This window comes from Solanum tuberosum, unplaced genomic scaffold, assembly GCF_000226075.1.
Source record: "Solanum tuberosum cultivar DM 1-3 516 R44 unplaced genomic scaffold, SolTub_3.0 scf00083, whole genome shotgun sequence".
NCBI lineage: Eukaryota > Viridiplantae > Streptophyta > Magnoliopsida > Solanales > Solanaceae > Solanum > Solanum tuberosum.
The window spans coordinates 1274183-1289860 of NW_006239015.1; the positions used below are offsets into that span (position 1 = coordinate 1274183).

At 32.6% G+C, this 15678-nt stretch overlaps 3 protein-coding genes and 1 non-coding gene across 4 annotated transcripts; 3 read left to right on the forward strand and 1 right to left on the reverse strand.

Annotated features, from left to right (window-relative positions):
* Positions 1–879: 879 nt before the first annotated feature.
* Positions 880–3701, forward strand: LOC107060604 (myosin-3-like). Its single transcript, XM_015308649.1, has 6 exons — positions 880–1323; positions 1985–2117; positions 2323–2466; positions 2550–2665; positions 2754–2942; positions 3133–3701. Exons 1-6 carry the CDS (start codon positions 1060–1062, stop codon positions 3559–3561), a joined length of 1275 nt encoding a protein of 424 aa, XP_015164135.1. The 5' UTR covers positions 880–1059; the 3' UTR covers positions 3562–3701.
* A 249-nt stretch (positions 3702–3950) lies between these two features.
* Positions 3951–4022, reverse strand: TRNAD-GUC (transfer RNA aspartic acid (anticodon GUC)). The gene has a single exon. It is a non-coding gene; the product is annotated as a tRNA-Asp (tRNA).
* A 3013-nt stretch (positions 4023–7035) lies between these two features.
* LOC102592672 (F-box/LRR-repeat protein At3g03360-like) lies at positions 7036–11438 on the forward strand. Its single transcript, XM_006347068.2, has 3 exons — positions 7036–8142; positions 10469–10639; positions 10917–11438. Exons 1-3 carry the CDS (start codon positions 7111–7113, stop codon positions 11232–11234), a joined length of 1521 nt encoding a protein of 506 aa, XP_006347130.1. The 5' UTR covers positions 7036–7110; the 3' UTR covers positions 11235–11438.
* A 943-nt stretch (positions 11439–12381) lies between these two features.
* LOC102593004 (putative F-box protein At1g49610) lies at positions 12382–15064 on the forward strand. The gene is made up of 3 exons (XM_006347069.2): positions 12382–13336; positions 13834–14010; positions 14569–15064. The coding sequence occupies exons 1-3, from the start codon at positions 12437–12439 to the stop codon at positions 14878–14880; spliced, it is 1389 nt and encodes a 462-aa protein (XP_006347131.1). The 5' UTR covers positions 12382–12436; the 3' UTR covers positions 14881–15064.
* The last annotated feature ends 614 nt before the right edge of the window (positions 15065–15678 follow it).

Here is a 15678-nt window from a genome sequence, read left to right on the forward strand (position 1 = left end):
CTGGATAGGATTAGGTAATGAAATCTTGTTTAATTTAATCATAGTAATATAAGTTTGGTCCAAGCGTTGAACAGTTAAAGCCAATTGAGATCTTGCTAAGATTTTCTGTAAATAATAATAAAAAGATTTCTTTTGAAAATCTAAGCTTTTGACTAGTCCAATTTTTAGAGAGGAAATGATTGAACTAACATATAATTAAAAGAATTTATAAATTGCTTACTATAGTTCTCTAAATTTTGGAGACTTATGCAAAATATTACTTTGAAGTCAATTTAGGTCACTTTAAAGTGAGGAAAAAGGAAGTACTTCTAAGTTATAGCTGTTTAGAATGTGACAAATTATGAGAGAATTCTCAGAAAGAAAAACACAAAATTAAATTTTTTAGATTATATAGAGTCGCTATAACGTTTTTTCACACCATCAGGTTATTTCACCTATTATAGCAAGTAACTTGTGTCATATTTTAAGATTACAAGTTCCACATTATAATAACATTTGACTATAAATATATCTTGAATAATTTACATATATAGATTCAATTTCCAGCAAATACAATAGACAGAGTTACCTGATACCTATTGCTGATGAAGGTGACATATATCTCGTAGAACAAGTTGAGGTGTGTGCAAGCTGGTCCGGACACCTAAATTACATATATAATTTATAAGCTCTTTATAAATCTATATTGGGATGTCCCAAGAAGTAATTATACCAACCATTCTTGTTTTTCATTTCTTCATCATACAGCAACCCAATGAGTTCATATTTGTGGCCTCCAATCAATTTTTAAAGTATCCATTTTGTCTTCCAAGAATTGCTACAAAATTCCCCATATTATATATATATATATGGACCTACATGAACCTTCAAGTACTTCTTTCAAACAAAGCAAAAGCTGTGAAAAAAGCAAATCTTTCTGACAATTTACACATGCAACCTCTTATTATTCTTCAAACATGCTTAAATTTTTGGCATCTCAAGTAAAGCCAAACAACAGCAAGAAGAGGTGACAAACTCTCAGTTCTTGTAATATATATTTGTTTGTTTGTGTCTTTTGTGATGGTGACAACTTATCAGATGAAGAGTCTTAGTACATTAGAGCTTATGTTAGAGGAACTTCAGCAAGAAGATGAAGGAACAAATGATTTGCCACCACCTTTGCCTGTTAGGCCTGTCATTAAGGCTAGGTTGCCTAAGGGCAGAAGGAAATTGACATTTGGTAAAGAAAAGAGCAATCTTGAAGATATTAGGGTTCAAGAAAATGTATTTGTTGATCAATGGAGTACTTCAGCAGAGAGGGATTCTGCAGCCATGACAGATAAGGTAAATGGGAATGAATTAAAGTATTAATTTTTGTTAACTTGCACACGCCTCGACTGTTCCATACTTTCTTCATTGGGTATCTGCTACCTCCCGTCAGCATTCGTACTGCTTAACTCTGCCAACTAAGGTAGAATAAAAGAAAATAACCTAGCTAGTTTTGACTTTCTGATAGAATTTGAACCATTGGATACCTGCTATCTCCCATCAACACTGGTACTACTATTTGTTGACTCTTTGCTAGAATTTGAACCTTTGTCGATGGTTTATTCTCACTTCGTTGATCATTAGGCCACACCTCTGGATGCATTAATTTTGTTAAATTGTAGCAAAGGGGTTTCTACTCTTTAGGTTCATGAAATTTACTATGTGATCATTACCTACATTAAGTTACAGCAGCAGGACAATGACTCTTGGAAGAAGTAGTACAACTAAAGCTTTTCCAGATACAAAATTTATCTTCACCAACTGGCAAATGTGGTTAGTTCCTAGATTAATGAATGAGGGCATCTAAATATTTATTAATTGGATGACAGAATGTACAAAGGAAGATTCACATAGCATCTTATTTAGACTGAATCACAGTCATATTTCTCATAATTTCAACTGTTGTTAGCTTACAAATTATACTTAATTTTGATGGTAAGTGTGGTTTATTTCACAGATTTGTTTGATGGTTGATCAGAGAGAAGGAGCTGAACTAAGTAGAGTACTGCAAATTCAGAGATGCTTTCGCGGCTATCAAGCCCGCCAGTACTATCATGAGCTTAAAACAGGAGCAGTAGCTCTACAATCATGTAATTCACAATATCCTATTTTTTTTCTCAAAACTTCATATGCTATAATACTAAGTCCAACCTTCAGAAAGAAAAATCAATCATATGAAACTTAATAGTTCTTAAAAACATATGCCTCAAGGGAAAAGAACTTCAGCATGTTATTTCGCATTTTCCTTCACAATTTTGATGATCAGAGCTCAACCATAGTTGTCGATTCTTGCAGTTGTGCGTGGTGAAATTGAAAGAAAGTATTATCAGGGTCTCACTAGGAGGTTAGCAGCAATTATCTTTATACAGAAACACATAAAGAAGCATCATCATAAAAGAACAGAACGACAACGAACTGCAGCCATATGTTTGCAGTCTGGTAAGATTGTAGAATGCTTAATCCAAAATTTTGAATATATAGTTTTGAAGATAGTCCTCAACTTTTCTCTATGCATTCTGCAGTAATTCGAGGTTGGTTGACTCGAAAGAAGTCCAATCTCTCGGGTGATGAAAAACGATCTTGTGTTCAGAACATTAGAGAAAAAAATGACCTTGACAATAAGGAACCAGAAACTAAGGTGTGCTTTATTTCTTTGACAATTGGTTCAATGTGCTGAAAAACACATATCTTAACCACTTTGGTTGCTTGAATGAAACTCCCTTCAGGTACCGCGTTCAGTTCTACTTGATCTTCAGAGGCATATTTTGAAGACAGAGGCAGCTCTGGAGAGAAAGAAAGGGGAAAATGCAGCTTTGAGGCTACATATTCAGCATTATGAGATAAAGTGGAATCAGTATGAATCAAAAATGAAAGCTATGGAGAAGATGTGGCAAGATCAGTTAACGTCTATACAAGTGAGCATTCCATGTCTTCATTAAAAAAACAAATGTTGTTCAGTGGCATCTCGTATGGATATCACTTCATAATGTGCTGCAGATTACTTTATTTGTTTCGATAAAATCCCACATATAAATTCTTATATAACATCAGTGAGATTGCTTAGTGTTATTTGCTTTAACCAAAAGACATTTGTGTATCTTGCAGATAAGTCTGGCTGCAGAAAGGGAAAAACACGGGGACGAAAAGACTAAGGGAAAACTCAGACTACTGATACTTCAAGATCAAGACGAAAATGTGCATAACGGATTCCCAAGAACTATATCTCTTCGAACAAGTGCATTGAATCATCCTGATGAGCAACCAAGCGGGAGATCAAATCCCAAGAATAAGTGTAATAACCACCATGTGATGGACATGGTCAATCACTATCAAAATTTTGTTGTCCACGATCAATGTAATTCAGGGGAGGAGGGTTCCGCCCTCAGGCCTAACGATGAGCTCCAGAAGCTGAAGATTAGATTTGAAGCATGGAAGAAGGATTACAAGAATAAATTACGCGAGGCCAAAGCAACAATGAAGCAACTAGGACACTCTGAAAGGGGGAAGGGTTCAAAGATATGGTGTGGAAGATGAAAAAGTTAATGTCTTATGTTAGATCCTCTAATTGGAGGACATTTTCAGAGGATCTGACACCAGTGCAACAACAACATATTTGGAGAGTCCGAGCAATGTAGCCTCTCATTATCATTTATTCTTCATACTTCATATTTACATGTACAAAGCATATAAATTGTCAATGTCATACAACCATTGAAGACATATAAGAGAATATGTTGAGGAAAATAGAAAAGACTAGTAACTTCCGCCCCTGCCTCTATTTCATATTAACTGAATTTGTAAGGCATATTAAGGAAAATATTTAAATACGTACATAATTAAACCATATTTTCCACTATTACCTTTTGTGAAATCATAAATTAAACATTTTTAAAAAAAAAAAATTAGCCATCAAAAGAAATATTCGCCGTTGCCGGGGATCGAACCCGGGTCACCCGCGTGACAGGCGGGAATACTTACCACTATACTACAACGACTTAGATGTTAACCTGACAAAATTATACTTATATTATTTTTATTCTTCTTCATTGAAAGTAATTACTTATTATTTTTTTTTGGGTTTGAGCCCGACTGTTCCAAATTCGCGCCACTTAAGGCGTCATTAGGAGAGAAATGCTCCCTATCGAAATTTTTTCAATATCCTAGAACTCGAACCCGAAACCTCGAAAGTAATTGTTTCTTATCAATACTTACATAGTCTTAATTTTTGTTGGTTACTTTGATTTTCTTTGCTAGTTTATTTTAGAAATTAAAAAAGGCGCATGCAGAAATGATTTTCCCGAAACTAATTTAATTGGATGTAGTTAGTCTTACTTCATGACATGTGAGTAATTCCAATATTCCAAAAAGATGAAAGAAATTAAACAATCAAATTTTTAGGAACAATTTTATTTTGTATTTAATTAAGGTATAGATAAAATTCGTATTATTTTCTTTAAAAAAACTTGATACTCCCTCCATTCCCTTTTAAGTATAATGTTCTAGCCGTTTTAATTTATTTTGAATTATAAAAATATTAAGAAAATAGTTATTTATTTCAAAATTATCCTTGTCTAATAGGTGCGGAGTAAATATTTAGTGATAGTTTCGAAAAAATTCTTTTAGTTTTGTCTCAATAACACAATATCCCTAGTTATTTGACATATTATATTCATCACCTTTATTTTAATTTGCTTGTAACAAAACTAATTTTAGGTAATGTAATTGCTAAAAAATATATATCATCTAAACTAAATTTGTAACAAGCAAATGAAAAGAGGGATATATGCTATTGAAGTAAGCCTAGAGGGAGGTTTCTAAAATTATTTCAAAATTTGAGAAGGTTTTAAAAACTTTTATATATTTTCTTATGTATGTATTATTATGGATGAACACAAATCATCAAAAATCGATTTATCGAATCGAAGTTTTATTATCGTACCACACAAAACTTTGAAATTTTAATATTTTTCTTTAAATACTAGTTACCGAGTCACCAAAATCAAATACCTGACGCCTATCTTAAATTGCTTACTATATATATATGAGTAACATAAATGAGTGACCTAGTTATCTTAATTGACCTATGTTTAATAAATTAATAATATTAGGGTTTGAGAAGTCTACCGGAATAACCTTTGATGTAAAGGTAAGGTTTGCGTATGTTTTATCCTCACACACCTACTCAGTGTAGATATGTTATTGTTGTAGGGTTACGTTTGAGAGTGAAAATTAACCTCTATACATGAGTTTTCTAAAACTCAAATATTAGACAAACTATGAACATATATTATCAAAAAATAACTCTTCAATACATAATTAGCGAATTACTTTACTCAAGTTTGATTTATCAAACTAAATTTTGATTCATCAAACCAAATTTTAGAAATCAATATATTTGATATCTATTTCTATTTTTTTTTAAAAAAAAAACTTTTGAAAATATTGAATCAAATATCGAACGTACACTCAATATAATTTATTAAGAGAACGCATTTGTTGATCAATGGAGTAATTCATGATAGGTAAGGTAAATGGGAATGAATTAAAGCTTCTTATAATATGCTTAGAAGCTAGAGGGAAAACTTGGACACCTTTGAATTTTCTTTATTTTTGTTAACTTACACGCACCTCGATTCTCGATTGTTCTGCACACTCTTTAATGGATATTTGTTATCTTTTCTCAACACTTTTACTGTTGAGCTTTGCCAACTAAGATTTAGGTATCTATTTTTTATTAATATTATTTTTATACAAAACCTTGATATACTCTCCATTCCCGGTATAGTAATGTCCTGGCCTTTTTAATTTTATTTTGAATTAGAAAAAAATAATAAAGTATTTTTTTATTTTTTGAAACTATCCTTGTTTAATAAGCAATGAGTAAATATTTAAGATAGTTTCAGAGATTTTCCTATTGATTTTGTCTCAATAACACAATATTCCTTGTGATTTGAGGTATCACATTCACCATCAATATTTTAATTTGCTCGTAACAAAACTGATTTAAGTAATATAATTATCTAGCAAAAAATATTACTTAAATTTAATTTTAATACATGCAAATGAAAATAAAGATGGTATATAATATTTCAAATTATAAGAGAGATCAGTATATGTTATTGAGGTAAGCTCGGAGAGAGATTTTTTGAAATTATTTCAAATTTTAAGAAGGCTTTTAAAATTTCTTTATATTTTCTTATGCATGTATAATTAGGGATGAACATAAATCACCTGAAAATTGATTTATGGAATCGAAATTTGATTATTGTATCTTACCAAATTTTAAAAGTTCGATATTTGATATTTACTTTCAATTATCAATTATCGAATTATCAAAATTGAATATCAAACGTTCATCCCTAATGATTGTTTAACATATATGAGTAACATAAATAAAATAGGTGGTTTGGATATCTTAAATGACCTACACCTAACAAATTAACGATGTTAGAGTTTGAGAGGTTAGTCGGTAACAACCTATCTATCTCTGAGATAGAGGTAAGGTCTGTATACGGTCTATCATTTGTGATAATGTTTTGTAGGATTATACAGAATATGTTGTTGTTATAGGATTTGAAATAGAATATTTAACTGGCCTTATACGTAATTTCTCTAAAAGCTAACGTATTAAATATTAGACAAACCCTTCAAACCGTAATTAAAAATCAATATATTTGATATCCACTTAAAAAAATTTCAAAAACAAACCGTATAAATATTGATCAAATATTTATTGTAGGATTATACAGAATATGTTGTTGTTATAGAATTTGAAAGAGAACGTAATTTCTCTGAAAGCTAACGTATCAAATATTAGACAAATCCTTCAAAACGTAATTAAAAATCAATATATTTGATATCTACTTTTAAATTTTAAAAAACGAACCGTAAAAATATTGAATCGAATATCGAACCTACATTCCACAATTTATTAAATTAGGGATCACTTTGTTAGATTACTTACCAAAATTGGAGGGTAAATTTTTAGTATATATAATCCTGATAACCTGGTTTTTGTTGAAACTTAAAACCCTGCGCCCCAGTATTTGTTCAACTGATCATTTCAGTTCTTCAATTTTCACCATGTCTGAATCTTCACATGGACGAGAAAATGATGATGATTCTCCACATTATTCTCCTTTTTACTGTTCTAATCCTTCTGATCAATCCGATGAAGAACCCCTTTGTTGGAAAATCCGTAAAATCGAAAGACCAGATCAACTTAGCGCCTTGACGGATCCTTTGGTACTTCTCATCCTCTCTTACTTGCGGATGAAAGAAGTTAGGCGAACTGCAATTCTCTCAAAAAGATGGCGCCTTTTATGGACTTCAGCACATAATCTGGTTTTCAGGTGCACTGGAAAATCTCATTACTCTGTAACTGCATTCATAACTTCGGTTGATGATACATTGCTTCTATCTAAGCCTAGTAAGTTGAACAAGTTTTCGGTTGAATTTCATTACGATAAAAAACTTGTTAAGTGTGTTAATAAATGGATGATATTTGTACACAATAAATATGTTGAAGAACTGGAGTTGTATCTGATGACAAGGGGTTCAGACAATTTTTACAATTTACCGCGGATTTTGTACTCCAATGCGTGTTTTCGAGAAATGAGTTTGTGCAATTGTAATCTTGTACCAAAGGAGGGGATCAATTGGCCTTCTCTTAAGGTTTTGGTTATTAGGTATACTGAGTTGAACAGTCTTATCATTGACGCGTTATGTTCTGGATGTCCTTCTTTGGAGTCTCTCAAGTTTAGTATGTGTTATGGGGTTAATTTATTTAAAATTAACTCCGAAAGTGTGAAGAAGTTGGTGATCAGTGGATATTGGCAACAAGTACATGACGAACTTGATGATGACGATGATACAGAACTAATAATAGATGCTAGGAATGTTACTTCGCTGGAGATTGAAGGATGTTTTCATAAAAAAGTTGTTGTTCTTCAGAATGTATCAGCTCTAGTCCATGCTAAGCTAGATTTCTATAGGAAGACAGATAATTATGAAAGTGATCAAAGTGATTTCAAGATTGACGAGGATATGTTAAGAGATCTCCTAGAATTACTCGGGGATGTTGAGAAACTCTCAATTGGGTCATGGTGTCTGCAGGTTTGACCAATACCTCCCTACTTCATCTTGTCATTAAAATTAACTATTATAGATGTGTTTGTACTTCTCTGAGTGATGATGGTGAGATTATTTACACAATCATATCACTTATTAGGTAATCATAGGAAAATCTGTATGATAAACATTAATTGATAAAAATGATGACCAACCTATTATGGCAAGCTAAATTACAGTCATACTATTAAAAATGTGTATTGTCAGTTGTTATGCTTAAATCCCTTGTAATAGTCTTACCATTTTTATAAAAAAAATTGTTACTGCACCATGCAAAATGTCTAAAGTTGCAGTACTTATCAAAAAAAGAAATGTTTTTGGAGTTGCATAACATTATGTCAGTGTTACTACTCGTCTTTCGATTCAGAAGCATTATTCTCTATTTGTACCATTACATCCAGTAAAGTCACCATAGATGCAAAGCAATTAAAGTGCCTCTTTTTTACCCTTTCCCCTCTTCGTATAGTTAGAAGAGTTAGCCATGCTATGTCCTAAATCCCGAGGACCGTGACCAGCACTTAATGAGCATCTATCCCACTAAGTGAACCAGATTGTCCACTGGTATGATATGAGAGATGAAGCAACTGTAGTAACAACATAGCCTAAAGCCCTAAACCACACAATGCAGCCCACACCTTATTTAACCATTAATCCCTAAAACTTCCTAGTCCCTAACACGTATGTGCCCCTTAACAGCCACGGTCACAATGTAATTGGCTAGAAATGTAATTTGCTAACTTCTCATATATGTCCTCCACTATGGCCATATTCATAAGAATTCACCGATTGTCAAAATTTTAAACTTATTATTATATTTACAAGAACTTTTTAATTATTCAAGCAGGTTTAAGTAACGACAAAGGAGTTGTTTGAAGGTCCGTATATATATATATATATATATATATATATATATATATATATATATATATATATATATATATATATATATATATATATATATATATATATATATATATATATATATATATATATATATATATATATATATATATATATATATATATATATATATATATATATATATATATATATATATATATATATATATATATATATATATATATATATATATATATATATATATATATATATATATATATATATATATATATATATATATATATATATATATATATATATATATATATATATATATATATATATATATATATATATATATATATATATATATATATATATATATATATATATATATATATATATATATATATATATATATATATATATATATATATTTCTGCAGGTATACAGCGCCATCTATATATATATATATATATATATATATACGGACCTTCAAACAACTCCTTTGTCGTTACTTAAACCTGCTTGAATAATTAAAAAGTTCTTGTAAATATAATAATAAGTTTAAAATTTTGACAATCGGTGAATTCTTATGAATATGGCCATAGTGGAGGACATATATGAGAAGTTAGCAAATTACATTTCTAGCCAATTACATTGTGACCGTGGCTGTTAAGGGGCACATACGTGTTAGGGACTAGGAAGTTTTAGGGATTAATGGTTAAATAAGGTGTGGGCTGCATTGTGTGGTTTAGGGCTTTAGGCTATGTTGTTACTACAGTTGCTTCATCTCTCATATCATACCAGTGGACAATCTGGTTCACTTAGTGGGATAGATGCTCATTAAGTGCTGGTCACGGTCCTCGGGATTTAGGACATAGCATGGCTAACTCTTCTAACTATACGAAGAGGGGAAAGGGTAAAAAAGAGGCACTTTAATTGCTTTGCATCTATGGTGACTTTACTGGTTTAAAATAGGAAGAACAGATCTTAATCAGGAATAGGGTCATGAGACCATTAGAAAGATTCCTGATCCAACAGTGTTTTACTAGGGCAATTTTGTGAAACATCTCATTTGATTATGTTCTTATATTATTATAGCTTTAAGTTAAACCTTGTTTAGTTAAACTAGTGACCGTATTCTCATTTAAAAGCTTAAATTGGGCCGGTTCGATGGCTCTGTACGAATTAGTGGTTTTTGATACTTCTGATCCTGTCCTTGTGGTTAGAAAGAACTCACTTTTATTTACTTATTACTTAATTAATTATATCTTCAACACGCCCCTTCACGTGTGATGTATCTGATTCCTTGAGATAACTAATGATCTCTCTTTGCTATGATACCATGTTGAACTGTGTGATATCTCATCTAAAGTTTAAGTTGTTTGAGAAAACTTATTTTTATTTACTTAATTATATCTTCAACGCACAAACCTCTAACCTATCTTCTGATAATTAATTGTCCCAGGTCCTTAATATGATAGAGACTAAAAACTCGGCATGCCCGAGGATGAGATGCAAAGACTTGACCTTGAACTCTCGTTTGACTGACAAGGAGCTTCCGGGGTTAGCAATCCTTCTACAAAGTTGTCCTCTAGTTGAGGTCTTGAACATAAGCGAGGAATCCCCTTTCGAAGAGGTATGCAAATGCCCCTTCTCCTATTGTTGTTCTTCTAATCTCTCGATTTGATTCTTTGTTGCTCAATCATCATCTATGTAGAGGCAAATTTAACATCTAGAGTCAATGAGTTCAGAATGGGCATGATCTTATTATATACATACTTTTCTTTTTTGTCATGCATACATAGTTCCGAGTCTTGAAAACAATGGTTTGAGTTAAACTTCCTGTTCTAAATTAGCCTCTGCTGCATTTTGTTAATTGATCAGTTAATCACCTTTGAAACATTATGTTACAGTATAGTGTTGGTTGGTCATTCTCGTGGCCCACTTACGAATTTTCTGCAAAAAAATACTGGATATCAAGACCTTGTTGGGTGCTGAATCTCAAGACTTTAAGGATTGACGGCTCCTGGATATATGAGAGTCTGTATTTTGAGTACCTCTCTACGTTTCTGCAAGCTGTTCTAAAGAATGGGTTAGTGCTTCAGAAAGTTATCCTTCCCTCCTTCACTGACAGAACATGGATTCCCCCCAGGCACCATACCAGAGTTGCAGAAACGTTGCTAAGCTTGCCGAGGTCTTCAAAGGATGCTGTTATTTTGTTCTCTGGTTGAGAAGCAAAAGTAAATTAGCATTATGTCATGTTAGTATTTATCAAAACGTGCTTCAGAAACATATACTGCATGTTTTTTTCTTTAGACTCGATGCTTGCGTACATTCTTCTCTTCTTGAGTCAATCAACTAAGGCTCAATTTTGAGCTAGCTAGTTGAGATGGATTCTTATATAAATTATATTAGTGGTGCTTTAATGCTTGATGTTTATATATATTTTCTCTTGAATCTCTTATTTCCGTTGTGTATATATCCCGTTTTATGTATTGTTTATCATAGGATGTGAGAAAATTGATACCACAGTCCAACCCTTTGGGTAGCCCAGTAGCTTGGGCTTAAGACTTTTATGTTGGAAGTTTTAAGGTTGAAATTCCTTATTAGCGAAAGTAGAGGATTTGCCTTGAGCTCGTTGCATTGGATTTGACTAGTGCGGGTTGCCTTTCATGTGTGGTTTACGAGGTTATTGCATAGAAGTGAGTGTTTTACCTTGTGCTCACCAAAGGATAGCGGTTACGGAGAACACTATTGTGATAATGTATATCACGTGCTGCTTTTAGTTTATGCAAAAATACTTGAACTTTGATCATGTCAAGATCATAATTTCAAGTAAAAATATTTGCGGTTAATCCTTGTGAACCATACCTTATGATAAAATTGTTTGAAGTTGATCTTGACAAGTCATTGTAATTTTTTGATGTCTTACTAAGGTCATAACGAGTAAAAGATATTTAAAGTTTGACTTTGCCAAGTTCACAATTTCAATAAAAAAAAATAAATCAAAATTGACTTTGTTAAACTATACCATACTCCATGAAAAATGTTTGATAATTTACAAGGTCACAATTCATACAAATCTGATCCCCACGCATAAAAATCTGCTCTCACATGCTTTGCAACTTTTAAGCGGTAAAAACCTTCAAAGGTTTTTTCTAGCGAGATTGGTGGTGTTTGAGTTAGTTTTTACGCATTTCAATTATTTTGGGAGTTCTTGTTCCCACCAATAATATAACTCTATACAAATAATAATTTTAGAGGAAAAAAATGATAATCAATGTGGAGTTGTAGCTCAATTAGTTAGTTAATTTACCTAAATTTATTAATGAATCTTTATAATAATCTTGTGTTATAATCCAAAACAAATTTAGAATAAGTAGCTTTTTTTAAGAGTTGAGAAACTCCAAAAAGCAAAATTGGAAAACGAAAAATGGGAGTAGCTTCAGACCGATTATCTTCCTTGCCGGATTCAGTTCTGCTTCACATACTCTCCTTTCTTCCCTTCGACGACGTCGTTCGGACCACCCGTCTCTGCCACCAATGGAGAACTCTCTGGTCCTTCTCTTCCACCCTCAATTTCATTCACCATTCCAAAGACCTCTTTTCTGTACGAAAGTTCGTTTCATTTGTTGACAAATCCCTCATAAACTTGCACGGTAACTGCAACAGTCTATTAAAGCTTCACGTTGAGTTCCCCTTTAAACGTTGCTTTACATCCGATGTTACTGTTTGGGTTCTTTTTGCCATCACCCATCAAGTCAAAGAACTCAATTTGGTTCTCTCCAATGATGATGGTGATTGTTATAATCTCCCTAAGAGATTATTGTTCAACTCATTTCTTGAAAAAGCGAACTGGGTTTCTTGTAGATTTTACAAAGTTCAAGCTGTCAGATGGGATTCTTTAAGGGAATTGAGAATTGGGTCGACGGAATTTGATGATGATATAGTCAGGAAAATTGTTGCTGGTAGTCCGTGTTTGGATTTGTTGGAGTTGGATAATTGTTGGGGTTTTAGGTGTTTGGATTTGTTTGGTGGAAAGGTGAGTAAGTTGGTGGTGAATGGGTATAAGGAAGTGAAGAAGTTCTTGGATCTTGAACTGGAAATTAAAGCACCTTGTGTTAAGGTATTGGAATTAAAGGGGTGTATTAGAATGAATATTAAGTTGAAGAATCTGAGGAACTGTGTCTCTGTGAAATTTGATTTTCACTCAAAGAACCCTAAGGATGAGGAGTGTGACAACTTTTATGAACAGCAAGGAGATATGTTGATGGCCATGTTTGGGAGTTTCAGTCATGTCAAAGATGTTATGTTAGGGACATGGTGCATTGAGGTTTGTGCTATTTGGTTGATTGGCTTGATCTTATCTGTATGTTTTGTTCCTTGATTGAATGATTCTCAAATATGGTATATTTATGTGTTTTTGAGTTTATGATCACTTCCCCCACCCCATCTTGTAATGGTTTTGCAATTAGCAAGTTTAACCTCTAAGCCCTTAGGTAGGAAGTATATTATTTGGTTCATATATCTGAAGCCATATTGTCCTTTCTGTACTTAGTTGAATATTTGGATTGTTAATTTATCATGACTTATCTTTTTTGCTTGTTAGTATCTTTTGTGTTGCAAAACCCTTTAGGGACAGGTCTAATATTATGTTCTTTGGTAATAAGCTACAAATTGGTGGGACATTCTGGTATAGTAGAAGGTTGAATACATATTTGTTTAATTTTGTGCTTGGAGAATGGAGTTATTGAAAGACTATTATATTTTTGTGGGATGGTTGGATATGTAGTTAATTGAATTTTTTTCCGTGTTTCTTCCGTCTTGAAGGTTATGGCATTTTGGGACTCGCCATGGGTGCTGTTTACCATGATCAGCTGTGAGTGTTTAACACTGCATACTCCCATACAGAAGCGATATCTTCCTGGCATTATACGCTTATTAAAAAATTTACTCAAGCTTCAGACGCTAATCATACATATGGCCCTACCCTATTTTGAGTTTGAGGTTTGTTTTCTGTCTGAAACTCTGCTATGAGCTAATGCTTTTCACTTATTAAGCAATGTTCTGATTCAATCTGTAAGTAGTAACAGATATATCCAAATCCTCTCTCTTTACTTATATACCGAGCATATGTTTGTGGTTTTCCATTGTGAAAATAATCAGGCAGGGGTGGACTTATAATTCTGAATATGGGTTCAATCAAACCAACCACTTTTGGCTTATGCCATGAATATATGTGTGTGAATTCCTTAAAAATATTATAAATATTGAACTCATAATCTCAAAAGAGTCTGACCCTTGAACTCTCATTAAGATTAAAGCTTGATTCCGCCAATGAACTCTAGTAGTTGCAAGTAGGGTTGTTCTTGATCTTGAGTCCCCACATACGCTCCTTTGGCCAAAATGTATGGATGGGTAAATAAAGTACTTATGGTTTGAAATCAAACATTAGAAGATATTTCCTTAACTGAACAATAAAAAAACATCATTTTTCTTAACCCACGCATGCTCTTAATCTTAACTCTTCATCTTCTCTCTGTTCTAATAGAGTTCCATTTGCAGGCTTGCCTTATTCCAGTTGTAAATGATGTTTACTCTGTTGAAGGAAAGCTTCAACTGTCTCTGCTTCCTCGAGGTTGTGGTCATCAACTTGAAAAGATCAGAGTTTGTGGCTTTGAAGGAACGCAATCTGGCCTAGAAGTTTTATTTCTGCGCGATCTTCTTTTGATATCTGCTAACATTGAGATGATGGTTATTGAATGGAGATCTGGACTTCAGAACTTGATTCGTGATGCATCAGTTGAGTTTGTGGCTAAAACTTTATCAAACGTTTGTAAACGCTCAAAGAAAGCTGTGGTTTTGTTCAAAATGTAACTCTTGATTTTCTGCTGCTTGTTTTACATTAAGCAAGCTCGAGAGAAAGATTTGACTATTTTTATTTGTTTTGGAAATAGAACTCAGTATGTTGATGCAGCATGTCAGTAAGAACTGAATTAGCTAATTGTACTCAAAAGGGTTTTTCATCATTTTAGCTAATTGTACTCAAAAAGTTTTTTCATCCGTTTCCTTTTCATGTTGTACTCTATTGAATCATTTAGCCGATTAATCTAGATTTGTGCTGAGTAGGGCTCATTCGAGGGGAGCACTTCCTACCAAGAATTCTTTCATACTCATGCTCGAAACTGAAACCTTCGGTTTAGTGCACCAATCAAATTAGATAATGTCATTAGCTATGATAAAATGTTTTGGTGCAACTTGTTTTTTACTATTGTCTATGGTTTGATGATGTTACCTTTATAAAAAAAAACTATTTTGTTCACAGGATTATGACAGCTTTATTTTCCTTTGGAAAAAATTCCATAGTAACCCTATTTTGAGAAACTTTATTGTATCTGCATGCATATAAATATCTAATTCTAATTGAAATTATGTGAAAACGTATTTGATTTTAACTATATGTGTATATGTATGTGTTTTCAATATAGAAATTGGGTGGTATATACATATGTGAAAACATCAACGGTAAGTGTGGCCATTTGGATTCAATGTATGTGTTTTCAAACCAAATGTAAAGGGTATATTGGCCATCAATGGTATGTGTGACAAATTGGATTCAATGTATGTGTTCTCAAATTAAATGTGAAGAGTATGTAAAGTGTATATTGTCTATAC